Raw genomic sequence first — 20539 nt, 5'->3', positions numbered from 1 at the left:
CTCCTGGTAGCATTGTTTGGCAGGTGGCAGCCTGTTTCCTTTGGAATTCCCTCCCCAGAGAGGTGCATGTAGTACCTTCGTTTCCTATATGCTGACGATGCACCTGGGTATGCTGGTCTTTTGACACCAAAGATATGTACCGTATTTTTCGCTCTATAAGACACACCAGACCATAAGACGCACCTAGTTTTTGGAGGAGGGAAACAAGAAAAAAAAATATTCTGAATCTCAGAAGCCAGAACAACAAGAGGGATCGCTACGCAGCGATCCCTCTTGCTGTTCGGGCTTCTGGGATAGCTGCGCAGCCTGCATTCGCTCCATAAGACGCACACACATTTTCCCTTACTTTTTAGGAGGGAAAAAGTGAGTCTTATAGAGCAAAAAATACGGTATGTTATGATCCATCCTATTATTCCGATTATAAATTGTTTTAACCAATTTCAATACTGAATCTATCCTGGAACCTTTGGGTCGTTTCACACTTTTAGAGTTCTCTTCATTATGAGGTGCAAGTGGCTCTGTCTGTCTTGGCTTTTAAATGTGTTTTGTTGAAAGGATGGTGTATGCTGAAGTCTTAATTGCTGTTTTTCGTTTTTCGTCCACTATTTGAAAGATTGGATAGTACTCAACACTAGTTCTACTCCCACTGAAGTTAATGGACATGCTTAACTAACTTAATGAAGTCAAGTAGGATTTAATTGAATACAACTCCTTGCAAGGTGCCTTGCATTCAATATGATCTCACAATTTGACTTTCCCTCCCCTCATCCATGTGTTTACAAGTGCACCTGCCTCAGACACCACAGCTTATTAACAGCTTTAGTGGGTTTTTTCCTGTGTGGCACCAAAAGCAGGCTATTAGAACATCTTTGTTTCAACTTGTGCATTTCCATACTTTTCTGCAAGTTACGTAGGCTTAGGGACCATTCATTAACCATTAAGAATGAAAAACTTCAAGGGAAGCTGGTTCTGCCAGTTGCCAATACAGGTAAGTGCTAATTTACTTGTAACATCATGATCTACCTATGCCATGTGGCCCACAAGTCAAACATTTTGAAGGGTTAGCATTACACACGCATAGCTGAGGTCACAAAGCAAAGAAAAGCCGCTTTGGAAGGCAGGGGAATTTTAGTGCGCAGCAGCAGCTGGAAGTGGCTGATTGCCCATTCCTAGTCACTCTCCAAGTAGGTTTTCCTTCTGCGGAGTTCAAAGACAGGATCCAGGTCTCAGATCCATGTGTTTGCTTGTAACTCTCTGTTAGCCCCTTAGTTAAATTGATCTTACAAGAGCAGTTAAGTGTGTGGTTGACTCTTGTACTGATATCAAGGGTATGTACAAACACTTAGCTTTTGCTGGATTGTATCCTAGGTGCAGGGGTTGCAAACCTGTGGCTCATCAGTTATTGAACTACAGCTCCCATCAGTCCCACCCAGGATGCCTGCCCCATGTTCAGGGTTGATGGCAGTTGTTATGGGAAGGTACCACATTAGCCACCCCTGTGTGTGTGTTGTGTTGAACTGTATAACATGAAGGAACTAGTAACAAATTTCAAGGGGGGAAATGTAATTTTATCACACAGAACAAGCTACTGTTTGTCCATCTACCGTATAGTCACCCAGAAAGTACAGCAATAAGAATAAATAGATAACATGTAAAGCCAAAGGCATGGTAAGTGTTCACAGTCTATTTAATAGTGGGACATGGATATAAGTACTACACAATTGTTGCTGTTTTAGAACACATTCAATTTTGATATAAGCATTTGCTACGGGAGGGATTTGGGCTTTCCATATTCTACACTTTTAAAGATTTATTCTGCCAGTTTAAGCAAACAATATCAAATTATGATAGCTGGTCTGGTCTTCTACTTAGCTTGGTTTCCTAAAAAAAATTGTTCATAAAGCATTAGCCAAATAAATGTCTGACTTACTTCAGAACTCAAGGCTTTCTGGATTTAAACAGTGGAAACAAGCAAGATAGTTTTCAACGAAAAGTGTGATTTGTTCAGTGCTAAAACTACCATGCTGATATAATAAAATATTTTTCCATGATCAATTTTAATGCTTTATTCATTGATTAAAAGAATATACATTTAACATAAACCATACAACATCAGTCATCAAGTCAAACACTCAGCTGGTTTCCTTACAATTTCTGTCAGGAGTTACTTTAGTCTGATCACATTTATAAGATAAAATCTCACCACATCTGGCATTCACACACACTGTGCCAGTGGATTCACTCTACTGATGTACATATAAAATCCGCATGGTATGTGCTCACTGGAGACAAAACAGCGCACACCTGTCAAAAGGTCATTTTAATATAAGATGGTAAAACCATTTGTAAAACACATATAAACTTTTCCATAAATAGAATCATATCTGGACATCTGTTGCATAAATTGTGTTTTCCAAAGCTTACAATATGGCAGCCAGGTCTCAGCACTGCTGGGCACCCACGTTGGCCACTTAACTTTATTATTGCAGACTGTCCTTTAACATTAAATGCACAACATTCGTACCACTTAAAACTTGGGTCAGGTGGAAGTCTCACAGAGACCACGTCTGTACCGCGGTTGCCCTGAAACAGTTTAAATCGGCTTTTAAAGCCTCTCAGATATAACAAGATTTTAAAACATACTTCATGGAATGTTCTTCATGCATCATAGCAGCTCATACCTGTGATAGAACAAGGTTTGTATTATCTGTTTTCCTTTCTTTCCTTTACATTCACTATTCACAGTGAAACAGGTGCATGTTTAAGAGTTCTGAGGTTGCTGACTGAGCCACAGCACAGCTGTGTACCACAGGTCGAAATTCGACCTTATATATTACAATCTAGCAGTATCTGGCTGGCCAAAAATTGGCCTGCCCCTGCCAGCATGTGGGCACTTCTTCGTTTTAAATCTATTCTTTGGCAGCTGACACAGGCGCTGACAGAGAAAATCCAGTGACTTAGTTGCTAGGGATTTCACGACTAATGTTTGTTTGCAAGCAAAGTAGACTTAAATTCATATCTTTAAATCATTATGGTTTTACCCCATCGGAGTGTAGAGACTTGACGTTTCTTTTTAAATCTGGGCCCAACGCTAACTTGTACGGAGAAGCTGACAGACCACAAGAAAAAGAAGCTACAATTAATTTACAATGAAACTACGATTGATAGCTTTCAGAGTCAGGTAAGCATCTGAAGAAGCTATACTGTGCAAGAGACAACTGCTTCATATTTAAGGAGGAGATTGCAGAGTGGCAATATTTCATGCTCCAGATATTGTACATGAAATCAAAGCAAAGGTTTACAGTAAATGGTATTGGATAGTCCTGATTTTTCTCTCTTAAAAAAAAAAAAAAAAGCTTTAAGTAGCATGCTACTAGTTTACATGACAATGACTGCATTCAAAACCACTGGGCTATGGATAGTAAAAAGATTTTTGGCTCCTGAGCACAAAAACTCCGACAATAGTAAAATCAGTGAAGTTGCAGAGTTACTCAGTACAAAAAGAAAGTTAGCCGGCAACCTCAGACAACCTTCAGCCACATCTGAGTTTTGCTTTTTTTTTTTGTAGACAAGTCCATTAACCGTGAAAGCCCTAAACGTTGCCACTTTCAGCTTCTAAACCAATACCCGACTACGTTCTTTGATCAAGAAGTAGAATATACATATATAATTCTATATAGCTAATACTGATTAAACACAGCACAAGAGGGGTTAATTCACACTACTGAAAAACATAATAGGACCCTACTTGCATATGTAACCACAGGAACTGTAAATAAAGAGAACTAAATGCCTTCACTGAAGCTTTGCATTTCTCTGTAAAAATGACGAGTTGGCTCAGTAAAGACACTGAGTAATTCTATGTCCATGACTGCGTGCCAAGGTCGGCCCAATCCAAGGGATACCTGCTCAATGAGATTGTGCACCGGATCCACATCTTGATCGGCCAATTCACCTTGGTCAAAATCAATGCTTTCTTCTGTGACTTCAAGCACTTTCAAATCAGAGCCACGAAGACGAGCAATGGCAATCAGGTTGTGAGCCCAAACAGTATAACCTGAAACACAAAAAAGCAATTACTAATTTTTAGGACTTTGTCTTTCTTCCCTCTCCCTCCCCACCCTACCCCAAAGGTAATTTAATATTTTACAGCCTCGCAGCTAACGTCTCCCTATTTAGCAATTTTCCTAATGAGGTTCTTTTCAAGAAATCACCCCAGTAATTGGTCAGTTTACTTACTCGGTTAATTAAAAAAGTGAATATTGCTCCTGCTTCTTTTTGTATTTAATTTTTGCGGAGCTGCCTGTTTTTCCTTCCCCAATAATTCTGGGCAGATGGTTAAGGAAATGTCTCATGGGATTTCTTGGTAGTTTTGCAGCATGATATGTATGTAGCATAAAGGCTCGTGTTAAAGGAGCCAATAATCGTAAAATATGTCGGGTGTAATACAACTTTGACAGGGAAGCCGTCTAAAGTAAGGACAATCCAACAGTGCAGGAAGTTATTTTCCTATCAATTAAAGGTTGTTGGGTTGTTGTTTTTTGGCAACTGTGAGTCTTGTGTTCTGAAGGTAGTAACAGTTTCCCACCAATAATCATGTTGATATGCACAGCGTATCCTAGCCTGAAGCCAGAGCACAATTTATTCCCTGCCCCAACACCCAACACTTTGGGAATTCTCCCAAAACCTGGAGAAAAATACTTGAGTGGGAAATCTCAAGAGCATACCCATACCCATATGAATGTGTAGGTTTCTAAACTAGCAGTGTTTTGCCCCTCTGTAATTGCCTACCATGCACTGCCAGAAGAGAGAGCCTTGTGCACCTCCAGGCCAATAAAACCAATGGGTCTTCGGTTCGGTTGTCGCTGAGATCTGGGAAGCCAGACATATCTATCACATCATTCATTAGTATGAAATGAGTGAGGAACTTATCATACTGCCTAGATATGAGATCAACAACAGCTCCTGAAACGCAAGTGATGTAGCTGTCGAAGTGAATCCTCTCCAGTGGGATACTGGGTTTAAGAATCCTTAGCATGTCATCGCTCTTGATATCAAAAGCCATTATATAGACCCGAAGATTAGTGCTGTTGCGTGTCAGTGCCTTCCAATCTTCGTCTTCTGGCATATTTTCCAGGGACTTGTGCATTACGGAAATATTGTGGACCAGAAGAGACAGTCGATGCAAAGGCACATGGTTACTATCAGCCAGGACTCTTGCCATTTCTGCTGTAAAATCACAGAAATCCAAGGCGAGTGAGCGAAGACTGACAAAACGCTCCAATTCAACCGCAGTGATAAGAGTGGTATTACCAGGGATGTGGTTGTCCAGTAAACTCAGGTGTTCCATAGTGTTGGCAATAGGATTTGAGAGAGATGACAATGATGTGGGTGTTACGATTTGTAGCATAAACCCGCATGACAGCCATTTCAGTTGCCTGCTGTTACCCAATATTTCTTCAAACAGCTGCTGTATTCTGCAAGAAGAAACAGACGCAACCGTCTTAATCTTTTATAGTTTAATTTTTTAATTCTGAGCCAAGTTCAATAGACAAAGAAGCAACAAAGCTTTACACCTTTAATGCAAGCGGTGTTGCATTAGAAACACACTGGCTGTAGCAGGGGTGGGTGGGGTGGTAGTGAAGGAAAGAAAGAACACACCATTTAAAAATAAGTCTAAAGTTCCAGCAGCAGAATTGCACTTGCTTTTTAAAGTTCTGTTGTCTTCCTTTTTGTTTTAAACAAATATAAAAGAAAATTCATTTTGCCCTTTTGGAACTGTGCATGCTAACTCGTTTTGATTCTCTTACCCACATTTTGTAACTAGCATATGTGTAGGGTAGCTACCAATTGCTAGAAGTCCTAGAGAGCACAGCGTGGTGGGTTCAATAGTGCTTGTATCTACTCACTGCATCAGCACTTTGCGTATCTCATTCAAATGATACTCCAAAGGGAAAATCAGGACTGATTAATGCTGTATATGCTTGTACATCATTCAGCTTGACACTTGATTTGAAGCCAAATGGCGGAAGTGATATTTGATTATATGAAAGCTCTATCCGTGATGCTTGTTCCACGATAACCATTTCTCACATGCGAGTCATGACTTGGTACCACATTCAGAGTGATGGTATGTAATAGGTATGTAACCTATTTATACCGGCTGATGAAAACAATGGGGGGTAGGAAGTAACTTGCATCTTACGCTTATTTTACTTATGCAATTGCAACTTTGGTCGGCGGGGGAAATAAATATCTAACTGGAGAGTGGAGGAAACCCATTCTCCATTCATTTATTTTCCCCCACCCACCTGTGCAAAGCTGTGATTGCTGGTTTTGGAACAGCAGCTCCGGCAGAATCCAAACAACCCTCCATTTTGCCGGGGTGTGTGTGTGTTCCAAAGGGTTCCTGGCTTTATGCATTTTTGCATAAATGTGTGGACCCCTCACGTAAGATGTGAGTTAACTGTACCAGAAACATTTCTTCTAATTAGCAAGTACAACTCTGATAATGATGAACATTCTAATCCCACCCTTCCACCAACGAACTGAGGCCAGTGTACACAGTCCCCACACGTCTCATATTTTACTCCTGAAGTTAATTGTGAGAATAGTCAGGTTAATTGTGTCTGAAGCAGTATGAAAGTTGCTCAGTTTTTTGCAGAATGCACCTGCTTTTAGCAATGTGACATGGATAGCATAAAGTTTATACTGAGAATTGCTGGATGAAGATACTGCTATAGCAGTCCCTGGCACCCCTTCCTGCTTTTCTTAAAATGATTTATCCTAGAATGTGAATTTTGTAGGAGAAAATCTCCCAACTACTGCAAATGGCTTGTTTTTAGAGTAATCATGTTCTAAGAAAAGATGTCCAATTTGCAAAGGAAATTGCAGCAACAAAGAACGATAGACACTGTGAAACCATGAGCCGTTATTTTCAGTACTAAATCATCAGAGAAGACAATGGATTATATTCTAAAACAGTGCATTTACAACACACACACATCCCATTTCTTTAAACTGCAATACTGTAACAATATATTTTGGACAACTTACTGCTTAATCTTTTTTCCATCTGGATCCACTTTGCTGAGGTGCGTATTTGATATACTTCCATGTTGTTGCAGAATGCTTATATCACCAAAGAGACTTAATTTCTGGAGATTCCTATTTGGAAGGGGAAAGTGTCAAGTCAGAGGCTTTGCATTAGAGGAGCATTTGAAAATAGCTCAAGCTTTTGTGTTATATGAGCCGCAATCCACACAGTAACACTATAGCCTTCCAGCACATAAAATCTAGAAACTAGTTGCCCCTTCTAACCAAGGTACATTTGAATGACCAAGCTAAATAGCTTTACAATACGTTTAAATTTCTTCAAAACTAGAAGAGAACCCAACATAATTCCGTCACAATATAGTGAATCTTTTTTCTGAATCACTGGATACTAGAAATAATCCTCATGAATATAGACAGTGGTAAGGAAATGGTTATATGTGGTAAGGAAATGGTTATATATATTTTGCAGAGGGGCTTGCAAAATATATACCAGAATGAAATCTCCTAGGGTCACTGGGTGCAGCTATTTGGGACTTGCCATGCTAGTGACAGAGACTGTATAGAACCTATGATGTAGATGTGCTTTCTTTGCATGAACCTGCTTATTTTCTTGGCTTTTTTCCACCCAAGAATAAAATGCTTGAATATAAAGGATGGAATGGAAAAGCCATCTAACCTGATTTCCTTCTAGCCCGCCTTCACAGACTGCATCACTCTCCAGGTTATGTTTTTAGCAGAGTTGCGACATTTTTGGTAAATTCTATATTGCGTTGCTCAGGCATAAACACGATGCCCTGCCTAATATTTACTTAGAAGCTCTTGGATTCTCCCAGGTACAGATTAGATAACTTGCCAGATCTTCACAGAGGACAAAGTAAAAGGCAGCAAACAGCAGCCATTCCCTAGATTATTTTCAGTGAAGCTGACTAATAACAGCTGTTTCCAAGGCCATCATACTTAAAGGTACATACACAACTTATCTGGAGACGAGTTTATAGTTCCATACATAGCCTTTCATTTATTACCTATACTAATGCTTCACTGAAAATCATGTTTAAATATTTCAGGGTGTACACTTTTGCCCCCCATATTATTCTAAATTCTCAATTCTGCTCCAGCCTCCTCTACTTTCGTGTTCTGTAGGCAGCCAAGTAAAACAATTTGCTCACTTTTGCTCCCATAGATGTACAGTATTAAAAAGAAAACTGTTGTATAAACAAGTCTGAAGAAGCATTCACCAACTTGGCACCCTCCAGATGTTTTGCACTACGACGTTTGGAGGACATCAGGTTGGTGAAGGCTGGTCTGTTAAAAACCATCTACTGCAAGTATCGCCTGTTACCCACTCAATAGTGGTCTAAAAAACAGTAAAGGAGAGCCAGGTTTCTTCCAATTAACAAAAGCTTGCTTGTCAGGTTGTAGCAACTTATATTCCCATTAAGTGACTACTAGATGAGTGGTTAGCTACAGCCCTGAATTTAAATATTGACTTTTGATCATAAATTCAACCTAAAGCATAAGCACTCTCTGTAGAAAATTAACTATGTTTATGTCAGTTCAAACCTAAGTTTGGCAGGGTGCCACTCAATTGGTAGCTACTCAGAGTTGTCATAATGTATTGCGCAGAGATCCGAAGACTAGTCACATACAGCAAAGTTCATGCCTCAAATACGTCAATATTTTGAGCGCATCTTTTATTGCCAATATGCAAAACACAGAGATTGCTTTCCAAAGGATTTTCTAAAGGGTCAGCTTTCATACCTGATCTATATGCTCCACAATAATGTGAACATTTTAATTAGAAGCAGCAGTGAGCACCCAAGAACATCAAGCAGTATTGCTATTTTTAGCTCTGCAGCCAAAGACTTCTTGCCTCAGGTACCGTAAATTCTAAAAGAACAGCATTGTCATTTGAAAGTTGTGTGTAGTTGCATAAGCTGTACATGCTGCACAGCTGAAAGCCAGGCTAAACCTTATAAGAGGGCTACAGCTGCCACTGCTGTCACTCTCTCTTGTAGCATCATCCAACACATAAAATGCATCACACAAAAAATCACTATGCTAACCCATCTGCCAATGCTGTGAGGCAAAGACCGGGAGATGAGCAACACAATAGGATGCCATGTGTTGTGTTGGATGCTATAAGGAGGAGTGGTGGTTGCTGCAGGGACAAAGATAGAAAGCCCTCACATACCAATTCACGTGAATAACTAATCAAAATATCTGGGGTCAGTTGCTTACTTTAACAATCTGGCACTATCTATTCTACACACACCTTTAGCACAGTGGGCACTGCTTGCACATCATGACTTGAAGTGTATGTGAACGCATCTGCCCGTGTATGTGAGAAAGAGGGAGACAGAGAGATTAGGTATCACAGCACACATTTCTATATACATTTACTTGGAAGCAAGTCTCACTTTTAGGGGGGCTTACTCCCAGGAAACTATGCACAGAGGGATCCGAGCCATACTCTGCAGATATGCTATTACATTTCCATTCATTTCATGCACAAGGCTTCCACCAGCCCATCAGCAGCCAGAGCCCAGTCAATCCCACGGCGGCAGCAGCAGCAGCAGCAGTGACAGCTCCTGGCGCCAGGCTAACTTGATGAACTCTGGATCTCCTTCAGTCATGTGTTATCATGAACTGTAATGTCCTAAAAATACATGAGCAATTTAGTAATACCCATTAAACCACTGTGTAAAACACAGCATTTTTCTAATGTATGACATTAGCTCTAGGGTTTATGCACAATTGTTTCCAACCTGCATTAAGATTGCATTTGAGCTTTAGAGCAATTTATGGAATTGCTTGGAGAACCTTGTGTTCCATATTATGTCCCAGATCCTTCAGAAACTATTAATTCTTCCCAGCCTTATTTTATATGCTGCACTCAAGCAAAGCCATTAATTCTCTGTTCAGCAACTAATTTTCAGAAGCCATATTTTCAGTTGAGCAATGGCCGAAAGGCCTGCAATGTGGGCTCTGCTTGGACCTACATGAGCAAAATTAAAGCGAATGCGCTCTTCAGCATCCTCTTCTCCAGCACAATCTGCGTCGGAAACTTTGGCACTCTATGCACCTTCACTGCTCACTGCTATTTCTTTGTGCTTTGGCTTGTACACAGGAGTTTAGGTGCACAATGAGATAAAGAGGTCTGCCCAAGTTTATTCTGTTTGTAGTGTAGAAGACAAGTGCCTCACCCAGGAAGAAAATGGCTGACTACACCATAAGAGCACATGGTCCTGTCTGAGACATCCTGGTGATCAGGGGCTGTGCAAGGAGCCAGGCATAAAACCTTTAGAAACTAGATTTATTCACTAGGCCACCATTTGTCTATCCACACGTTTAACTTTTAAAGTATAGTCCATGCTATACTTCTTAGTCAAACAGAATATAATTTGCTAGATTTATATCATTGCCACCTAGTCCACAACAGAAACACATCTAATGTTATAGAGTGATCTAGTATGTTCAAACTCTGACATTCTGCATTGTGATTTATTTTACTTTTGTGGTTGGAAGAGCCAGATGCAACAACTTGCCTGTGTAGTGTTAGTGCATTGGCAGAGACTAAAAGTAGTCAATGCAACCATTTCAGCTACACATTCATGTGCACTGCGGTTTCTGTGAAATACAGTTTCGGAATACAATACCAAGCTATGAAGCAGAGAGAAAACTAACACCTACTAGCTATCAGAAAGCAAGTACATAGAAGAATATAAAAAGTAAACAAGTCTTGCCACAACAGATACTGCTGTGGCAAGACTTTCCACAAAGGCGGGATTGGAAATAATAATAATAATAATAATAATTTATTATTTGTACCCCGCCCATCTGGCTGGGTTTCCCCAGCCACTCTGGGCGGCTTCCAACAGAGATAAAAAATACACTAAAATGTCACATATTAAAAACTTCCCTGAACAGGGCTGCCTTCAGATGTCTTCTGAATGTCAGGTAGTTGTCCATCGCCTTGACATCCGATGGGAGGGCATTCCACAGGGCGGGCGCCACCACCGAGAAGGCCCTCTGCCTGGTTCCCTGCAACTTGGCCTCTCGCAGTGAGGGAACCGCCAGAAGGCCCTCGGAGCTGGACCTCAGTGTCCGGGCAGAACGATGGGGGAGGAGACGCTCCTTCAGATATACTGGACCGAGGCCATTTAGGGCTTTAAAGGTCAGCACCAACACTTTGAATTGTGCTCGGAAACGTACTGGGAGCCAATGTAGGTCTTTCAAGACCGGTGTTATATGGTCTCGGCGGCCGCTCCCAGTCACCAGTCTAGCTGCCGCATTCTGTATTAGTTGTAGTTTCCGGGTCACCTTCAAAGGTAGCCCCACGTAGAGCGCATTGCAGTAGTCCAAGCGGGAGATAACCAGAGCATGTACCACTCTGGCGAGACAGTCCGCAGGCAGATAGGGTCTCAGCCTACGTACCAGATGGAGCTGGTAAACAGCTGCCCTGGATACAGATTTGACCTGTGCCTCCATGGACAGCTGTGAGTCCAAAATGACTCCCAGGCTGCGCACCTGGTCCTTCAGGGGCACAGTTACCGCATTCAGGACCAGGGAATCCTCCACACCTGCCCGCCTCCTGTCCCCCAAAAACAGTACTTCTGTCTTGTCAGGATTCAACCTCAATCTGTTAGCCGCCATCCATCCTCCAACCGCCTCCAGACACTCACACAGGACCTTTACCGCCTTCACTGGTTCTGATTTAAAAGAGAGGTAGAGCTGGGTATCATCTGCATACTGATGAACACCCAGCCCAAACCTCCTGATGATCGCTCCCAGCGGCTGCATGTAGATGTTGAAAAGCATGGGGGAGAGGACAGAACCCTGAGGCACCCCACAAGTGAGCGGCCAGGGGTCTGAACACTCATCCCCCACCACCACTTTCTGAACACGGCCCAGGAGGAAGGAGCGGAACCACTGTATGACAGTGCCCCCAGCTCCCAGCCCCTCTAGACGGTCCAGAAGGATGTCATGGTCGATGGTATCAAACGCCGCTGAGAGATCCAGCAGAACTAGGAAACAGCTCTCACCTTTGTCCCTAGCCCGCCGGAGATCATCAACCAGTGCGACCAAGGCAGTTTCAGTCCCATGATGAGGCCTGAATCCCGACTGGAAGGGATCCAAATGGTCCGCTTCTTCCAGGCGTGCCTGGAGTTGTTCAGCAACCACTCGCTCAATCACCTTGCCCAAGAATGGGAGGTTTGAGACTGGGCGATAATTGGCCATCGTGGCCGCATCTAAAGATGGTTTTTTAAGAAGCGGTTTAATAACCGCCTCTTTCAGCGGGTCTGGGAAGGCTCCCTCACGGAGGGAAGCATTCACCACCCCACGAAGCCCATCGCCCAGTCCTTCCCGGCTAGCTTTTATAAGCCAGGATGGGCAAGGATCCAGGAGACAGGTGGTTGGCTTCACTCGTCCAAGCAGCCTGTCCACATCCTCGGAGGTAACAGATTGAAATTGATCCCACACAACTTGACCAGACAGGACTCTAGCACTCTCCCGCCCCGGCCCTGCTCCCACGGTGGAGTCTACTTCTTCCCAAACCTTTATTAGCGAAACTAACATTTTACTGACATCCAAAATATCTACCAATTAGAGGAATACGTACATGTGTAAAATGTTGCCTAAAAATATTAGCAACCACATCACAGTTCCCTCATGTTCGTAGGTGGAAATCTGTCAAATTTCACTCGTATTATATCAGACAGTGAAGAGGTTTCTCAATAATTTCCCACATACTTAAAAAATTATAACAGTAGAATGATTACTCTTTTTTAACCAGTGTTTTCTTGGGAAGAAAGTTTTTAAAAAGTTTAGGGATCTACTACAAATTATTTAATGGCTTAGGTAATGCCTTAGATAGGAACATTGGGGTGTATCGTTCACCACTCTATCTGCCATAATTGCTGCATTTTCCACCTCCTCAATTATGAACTGTCTTCCACTGAACACATAGAAGACAAGGAGGAAACTAAGACAGGCTGCTTCCTCCGGCCGGGTGCTGCATTTTCACATCACAGTCCTGACACAGTGGCTGCTCAGAGAGGGCGATGTCCAGGCTCCTAAGTATTGACCAGTTTCAAAATAGGCCTGTACTCTGGAGGCTGTACACTCACGTCAAAAGCATATTTTATAACTGCAATTTCTGAGAATCCCTGGGGATCTTGTTGCAGTTTAATAAAGGCGAAATTAAAAGATTGGCCTCTTTTGCTCTATCGTTATTCAAGCTGTCAAGCAAACATCAATGACAGGGTGCATTTTGCTCTTTTTTTTTTTGAATTTAAGCTTTCATTAAAAAAAACAAAGCACCTACCTCTCAAATGCATTAAGTCATTTATGGTAGGGGGAATAGCGTTACTCAGACGTAGCAAACAGGACAGCTCCACTTTATCTGCCCACACTATGCCATGGAGAATTGCACTGTATCATATGAATTTCCAGCTAAGTATACTGTGCTTTTTGATGTAGCTCTGTCCATTTTTAGCAGTGAGCCTTGCTCACGCTGTATGTCATGATGCCACTGCATTATGTGGGTGGCATTGCAGCCAAGAAAGTTATCATGGTGTGAACTGCAAACAGGGATGTTCTCTGAAGGGCTTTGAACAAGATAGTTATAAAAACATTATCAGAAGTCAGAACCATTAGTAAATGTAAATCATGAGTTTGTATTCCCAAACCTGAGAACCACTACATTGTTCTCTCCTACGGAGAATATAGGTTCTTCACTTGAACAGAAGACTTTAGCTTCCTCCCCATGCCACTCCAAAATTCTAATCAGAACACAAACGTTTCGAAGCATGGGACTATATTTCCTTAGTTTCCAGGCTGTTATGTTCTTGATTAGTTACAATAGTCACTTAAAGTTGACTTTTTAGGCTCTGCACTTCAGGCCATTTGTGTTTGACAAAGACATACTGTAGGTTTTGAAGAGATTGTAAATTTTATCACTGCCTGTTATGTAACTGAAGAATAAATGAGACAGTCAGAAGCAACATCAGCCTCGGCCACTGGATCATCAACCTAAGCATATCTCCTTCATTTCTATTTTTTTCTCTCCAACTGCTTGATGAAGAATATTTTGCTTGCAAACCATTTTGAATAACTAGCTGGTGCAATAAAATATGCCATTTTAAATCATGCTGTGTGAAAAACAAAGCCACCAACTCTCTGATCTCATACAGCAATGACATGGAAATTTCCCACTATTCTGTAAAATACTGAAAATCTCTCCAGAACAAGCAATCTTGTTATGCTGATCAGTAAATGTGCCTCCAGTGTGCCCTTTCTCTTTCAATAGTTCAATGACAGAAATAAACGCCTTATCTTTCAGAAGCCTATTTGCTGCATAATGCTGAACATGCTAATATGCCGCTTTCTTTCCTAGCTTATTCACCTCCTTTTCAAGCCTATTCATTTTTATTACACAGATGCTCTAACAAGTTAACATTACTACATAATTTATCTCATACAGGTCAAGAGCAGGCGTATTTCCCCAGAAACCAAATGTGACAAAAGAAGATAACCAACCAGCAGGCATTGCAGATGGAGGAAGAGAAAGTAAAGCAACAGGAAGAACTAGTTTAGTATCTGTATTTCAGACCTTTAAAATATTTGAAACAATTCAAAACAGCACCTTTTCAAGGTGCTATGAAGAAACTAATTATGGAGAACAAATTTAAAAAATCAGTTTAATACCACTGCACCTGCAACCAAGGAGAAGGAAGAGAAGGCCTCAAAGGATATTATTATTTCAGGGCCTCAAAAGATATGGCTATTTCATCCTTTGATTTCCTACCCCCCACCCAGTCTTAAGTATGTTTACATGGAAGAAGTTAAGACATACAAGAGCAAGGTCTGATTGCACACTCTCCAAATCACACACACAATCACTTAGTTATTTCATAGTTTGTGGCAAAGGTTTCACAGGATATAGGGGTGTGCATCAGTTTCAGAAAAATGGTGAAGCCAAGTGGGATGTCTGGGAGGAGCCATTTGAATTCCCAATCTTGGAAGGGTGGGGGGGGGGGCAAATGGAACTGATTCACTCTCCTGAGCCAAACTGAGTTGTTTTATAAAGTGCCAAGCTTTGGGATTCAAACCAAATATTATGGTTGGTGCACACTCCTAACAGGAAGTAACTAAAAAAAAAAGATTACATGGGGTCTCTAATTATCTGTGGCCTTTTAGAAGTGGGTAGAATATTTAAAATTTTAATCATCCGCTTGCTTTTTATGTATCTATTGGGAGAGTTGGGCTATAAATCGATTTGAGTTGCCTTGGGCAAGATAAAGTGACTAACAAATTCAATAAATAATAACAACGTATGAGCTTGAGGCTCCATCTCCAACACCAAACAATGGTTTGTTTGTTATATGTGAACTGACCCCACTGTTATAACAGAATTTACTTCAGTAAGACTATTTAAAATTGCAATCTACTAAGGAGATCCACACATAGAAGCAGGCTTTCCAGAGCAGATTTCTTTGCTGGATGAGGATTGTGCATGCAACAAGGAACTGGATGTCCAGATATTCTTGCTGAATGCCCACATCCATTAATGAAGGCTATGCATTATGGAATGTGAATTGTGTACACAGTGCCCAACTCATATGCAGCACAGATGGAATGTGGATAGGCACCAAACACATGCAAGCTCTATCAGCACTATAGAGTGGGAAAGAACCTGAGATTTTCCATTCATCCAGGGATGAAATCTAGGCAGCACATCCCCATCCATTACCTGAGACAACAGTACATGATTATTACTCAACATGATCGTTACTCAACACTAAACATTAGAGAATAGTCTTAAAACTCATGATGCAGCTGAAACTAAGCAAGCCTGGCCCTGTAAACTGGGAGGCTGCCCAGGAACCACATGCAATTTGCTCTTTGAGGAGTAGAGCATAAGCGAAATAAAGACAACTTCTTGGGTGCGACACCTTACTTACAGCACAATCCTCCGTATTAATTCCAAAGTGAATTCTACGGTTTTTCCACAGGGCTTATTCAAGGGAACATGTGGTTAGACTTGCAGCTTTAAAGGTTTATTCAGAAGGTGCTGCTGCAACAATTAAGTATTTTCGTCAATAAATTCTGAAAGTTAACCGCGGGGGTAGGGAGAGTTCCGCTTCACTAGGAGAAGGAAAGAGTCAAACGTATTTGCTGGATTTAGTTAATGAACTCCCAGAATGGTTCTGCCAAATGAAACACATTTCCTTCTACTTCTCAAATAAGCGTGCATGTCAGAATTCTGGCAATATTTGAGTCGTGTGCGTTCAACAGCACAGGACCAAAACATACAGTTCAGACACTACTTTTTGCTCACACCCTCGTCTAGCAATCCTTTCTAAAGGATCATGCTCTGGCTTATTACCATAGGAACGAAGTAATATGAAAATGCACATAATGAACCCTGATGCTCTTTTTGTGTAAGGAAAAGCAACTTCAGATGGAGAAAGTCTTGTGCAGAGATGCAACAGGGTGGGTTTACTCTTTCATTATCAACTATTTTTTTTCTTTCTAACTCACCACTTGAGCTGCTTTCCCCCTCTGTGGGGTCCCAAGAATAAATTTGTGGTGGTAAATATGCTTCTAGAGCATTTATATGCAACACATAGTCTACTCTTTAAGCTACCCGATCACTGACATACTAAGACAGCCTTGTAACTAAGTCCACTGGAGTTAATAGCCTGTAAAGTAAAACCACTAGCCTGCTAAAAAGCTAGTAGGCTGTGTTGTTATGCTGCTCAGAGGAATAAAAGCCTCTTCCCCAGTGGTGAGAACAGAAATGAAGTGGGTTGGTGGTGCCTGGACAGAGCAATCCATCCCTCCTTAGCCAGACAACTAATTAGCCGCATGGAATTCCTTGTTGCCTATGGTCACAAGGCAAGTTGTTAAGATACAAGGCTGACATAGAAGCTTAGCATGTTTGCTGGTCCTTTCAATGGGGTTGTTTACATAAACACTTTAAGGAAACAGGATTGCCTCTGCAATCTCAACCAACTGCAGTTAGAATTACTGGGGTCAACTTCTACAGAATTATTATTTTGCCTAGCTGGTAAAGAAATAAGGCTATATAAATAGAACTGGAGAAATGTTTTATGCAAGCATGGCCTCAACTGGTAAGCAACAGGGATGTTCAAAAGGGAAACCAGCAGACAGTATGCAGGATCAGCCACAAGATACAAATAGCCCTTGCAATGCCATCATCTTTACACTCTTCAGATTCTGCAGGATTGAATAAGAAAGCCCATGAAGTCATCTATGTACCATGATTAGCTAACAGAGTGAAAGGGAGGGTAAGTCCTATAAGAAACTGCTGAGGCCCAAATTCCCTACAGCTTTAATAGGCTGCTAGCTTGAGAGGGGCTCATCGAGCCTGCCACACCCTTGTTGCAGACCTAGCACTTCATCAGTCTAATGGTTTCCTATTAATTTGTCCAGGCCTGCTGATAGTGATGCTGGTTAGAGTTGGGCCTTAGTGTTGCTGTTTTTATAATAGGTGCATGATTTTATTTTGTTTTGTTTTTTATATAACCATATATCCTGCAGTGTGTGCTATATTGTAAGCCTCTCTTCTAGATGACGGACAGGGTATCAGCTCAAAGAAAGGACTTTGTTGCTCTCTCTCTCTGGTTCTTGGCTTGTTACTTTTCATGCAGATTACCTCCTTCCCTGAAGCAAGTAGCTGCCTTTTCCACAGGTGAGTGTAAGAGTGTCAATCATTGTCTCCAAGTCTAACCTACATCACATGGGTGCTGTGAGGATAAAACAGGGAGAGGAAGAACCATGTGTGTTACACTGAGCTCCTTGGGAGCAAGGTGGGATTTAAATAAATGTAATAAATATGCAAAAATAAAAAGTGACAGAAAGGCCCCACAGCGGGTCACCTAGTGAGCTCACAGATGAGGTGAAATATGAACTGCAATTTCCTGGCTGCCATGAAAGCGAACTGCAATTTCCTGGCTCACAGCACACATACTTGAGTGTTTCAGTATCCACATGACAAAAGCTGGTCACTGTAGCACCCAACAGAGTGAGACGGAATTTGGAAATCTCTGAAAAAAATGGCCACAAATCTGATCTTGGCTGCTTCAGATCTTATCACATCTTTTCATTGACATATGGTTGCTGTACCAGTTGCAGCAGTTTAATTTTCTGAGATGTGTGATCTGAACAGGATTTTCTTACTGCAAATCACTTAAGATGTGCAAACTATAGTCTATTCTATTGTGCAGAACTGGCTGTAGGAAAGAGTGATGAGCACAGCATGGACAACTGCACAATCTTTTCTTGAAAAGGACATTTCATTCTGTAGTGGAGCAGAGAGAAACAAGAGTAACACAAAAGGAAACAAAAGGAAACAAACAGCTCTGGAACATTACTGATCAACTTAGATTTCTTCATTATATGACCTTGACAGAATGGGAATTTTGGAAATCTTGAGGGAGAATGCAGAGCTAAAGGCTTACAAATGCAAAATATGTTTATGCTATTTTTGTGATATACAAATGACATGAAAAACTTGGTATACTTATTTGTAAAACATTCTTGTTTATAAAACCCAATTAAAAATGCAAAATATGTAACTAACTGTGACACCTTTGTTGTATGACAACAAACACTAGAGTCACTGGAAAGGAAAAGATATCACTTTGGATCAGCTGGTATTGCTGTATTGCTCCCTTTAAAAAAGAAGAAAATGTTCTTTAACTGGTTTCCCAATTATGTAACAGCCTATAGCAGAGCAAATTATTAATGTGCCCCGCTGCTGGCTTCAGAATAGTACACTAACAGTAGGTGTTCTAGAACGGACACCACAAAGCCACTGTCTCCCATTTTGAAGGATTTAGGCACTAAAGAAGTGACATGTTAGCTGAAGAATGGTTAGTGTTTCTATCAGTCAAGAAACCAAAAGCAACTGTCAGGTTTTTCTAGCAGCTTATGACAAAAAGTATTATGAGCCCATCAAAACAGGGGGCACAGGGCAAATAATAACAACTGTCTCAACAGCTCCCTGTTTTTGGTGACATCCCAGGGGAGGTACTTGACGTGCGGAAGGTAGTGAAGCTACCTATCCAGAAACACTCCTCTCCACCAGGATCCCCCCCAACCGCAGCACTTTTGGGTGGCGACGTGCAGACGTGTGTTCCTTCATGTGATGTTCCTTTAGAGTTGCTCCAGAATGGCTCCTTCCTCGCCGCTCACACATCCCTCCCTCCTCCCCCCCTCCCCCCCCCCGGCGAGCACAGCAGGAGTAAGGCATCTTTAAGTGGATGCCTGACAACCGGGAATTCAACAGGTGTAGCTTCCTCCACCCAGTAATAACTCAATCGGCTGAACTTCAGGCAGATGTTAGAAAGCACATGAACCTTTGAAAGAGAGAGAGAGAGAGAGAGAGAGAGAGAGAGAGAGAGAGCGCTGCTGCTTCCCAGGTTAGCTGGGAAGCAGGAGGCTTTGCAACTCTCCCTCCCGCTCGGCGTGTGTTTGCACTGGTGTTAATACGTGTGTGTGTGTGTGTCTTTGTGAATGTTAGTTCACGCTGGCTGGCCTCCCACCACGCCGTCCTACCTGTTGTTGCGGACGCTGCTAAGCACGCAGAGTACGAGCTCCAGGTAGGTCCTGAGCAGCTCCAGCCAGCGAGGGCAGAGCTGCGCTTCTCCCTCCGCCGCCGCGGCTGCCGCTTCCTCGCACACCCCGCTGGCGCCTCCTCCTCCTCCTCCGGCTCCGGCTCCGGCTCCTCCGCTGGGGTAGTTGTCGGCGGCGAACTGGACGCGGAGCTCGCGCACGAACCAGCCGCACTTGCGCATGAGGAAGTCGAGGCGCGGGCGCTCGGCCGGGCAGACGCGCAGGCTGAGGCGCAGCCGGGGCCACAGGGCCGGGTAGAAGAGGCACTCTCGCCAGTGCGAGCAGGCGGCCGAGGCCCGGAGCCGGTCCGGGGCGGCCAGGAACGAGAAGATGTGGACCACCAGCTCGCTGGGCAGGGAGCCGGCGCCCACCGGCCCCCCACACACCGACGACATGGCCGGCCCAGCCGCCGGCGGCCGCAGCCCCGAGCCCGGCCTCGGCCTCCCCTCCGGCTCCTGCGACAGAAACAACAACATCAATGACAAGGCGGAGGGAGGCGGGGCGGGACCGGACGGGACTCTGCTGCTGCTGCTCCTGCTGCCGCCGCCGCCGCCGGAGCCAACCACTGCTCGCAGCCGCAGGGGGAGGGCGAGATGTACCATTGGGCTCCCGGGTTGGGTTGTCGGGGCGGGATGGAACGCACCAACGCGCCGAGAGGGAGGGAGAGGCGGAGGCGGAGCGTACCAAAGTGCGCTCAGCCGGCGGGGGTGGCGGGGAACTGTTGCTCTCATGACTCAGCGCGCGGAGAAGGGCTGGCGTGGCTGATGGATGCCACCTAACGAAAGTTTCGCGGAGGAGGAGGAGCGCGGCGCGATAGCCGACCTGGATTTTTTCCTTT

The 20539-nt window shown here is 42.9% G+C and overlaps 1 protein-coding gene across 1 annotated transcript; it reads right to left on the bottom strand.

Annotated features, from left to right (window-relative positions):
- Window positions 1-1669: 1669 nt before the first annotated feature.
- FBXO33 (F-box protein 33) lies at window positions 1670-20318 on the bottom strand. The gene is made up of 4 exons (XM_081861424.1): window positions 19645-20318; window positions 7057-7167; window positions 4792-5477; window positions 1670-4057 (listed from the first exon to the last, which is right to left on the bottom strand). The coding sequence occupies exons 1-4, from the start codon at window positions 20301-20303 to the stop codon at window positions 3786-3788; spliced, it is 1728 nt and encodes a 575-aa protein (XP_081717550.1). The 5' UTR covers window positions 20304-20318; the 3' UTR covers window positions 1670-3785.
- Window positions 20319-20539: the final 221 nt, after the last annotated feature.

This window comes from Podarcis erhardii (genome assembly GCF_964252035.2).
Source record: "Podarcis erhardii genome assembly, chromosome: 1".
In the NCBI taxonomy this organism is placed as follows: domain Eukaryota; kingdom Metazoa; phylum Chordata; class Lepidosauria; order Squamata; family Lacertidae; genus Podarcis; species Podarcis erhardii.
Note: the sequence above shows the minus strand (reverse complement) of the source record. Positions and strands in the feature narration are given on the sequence as shown.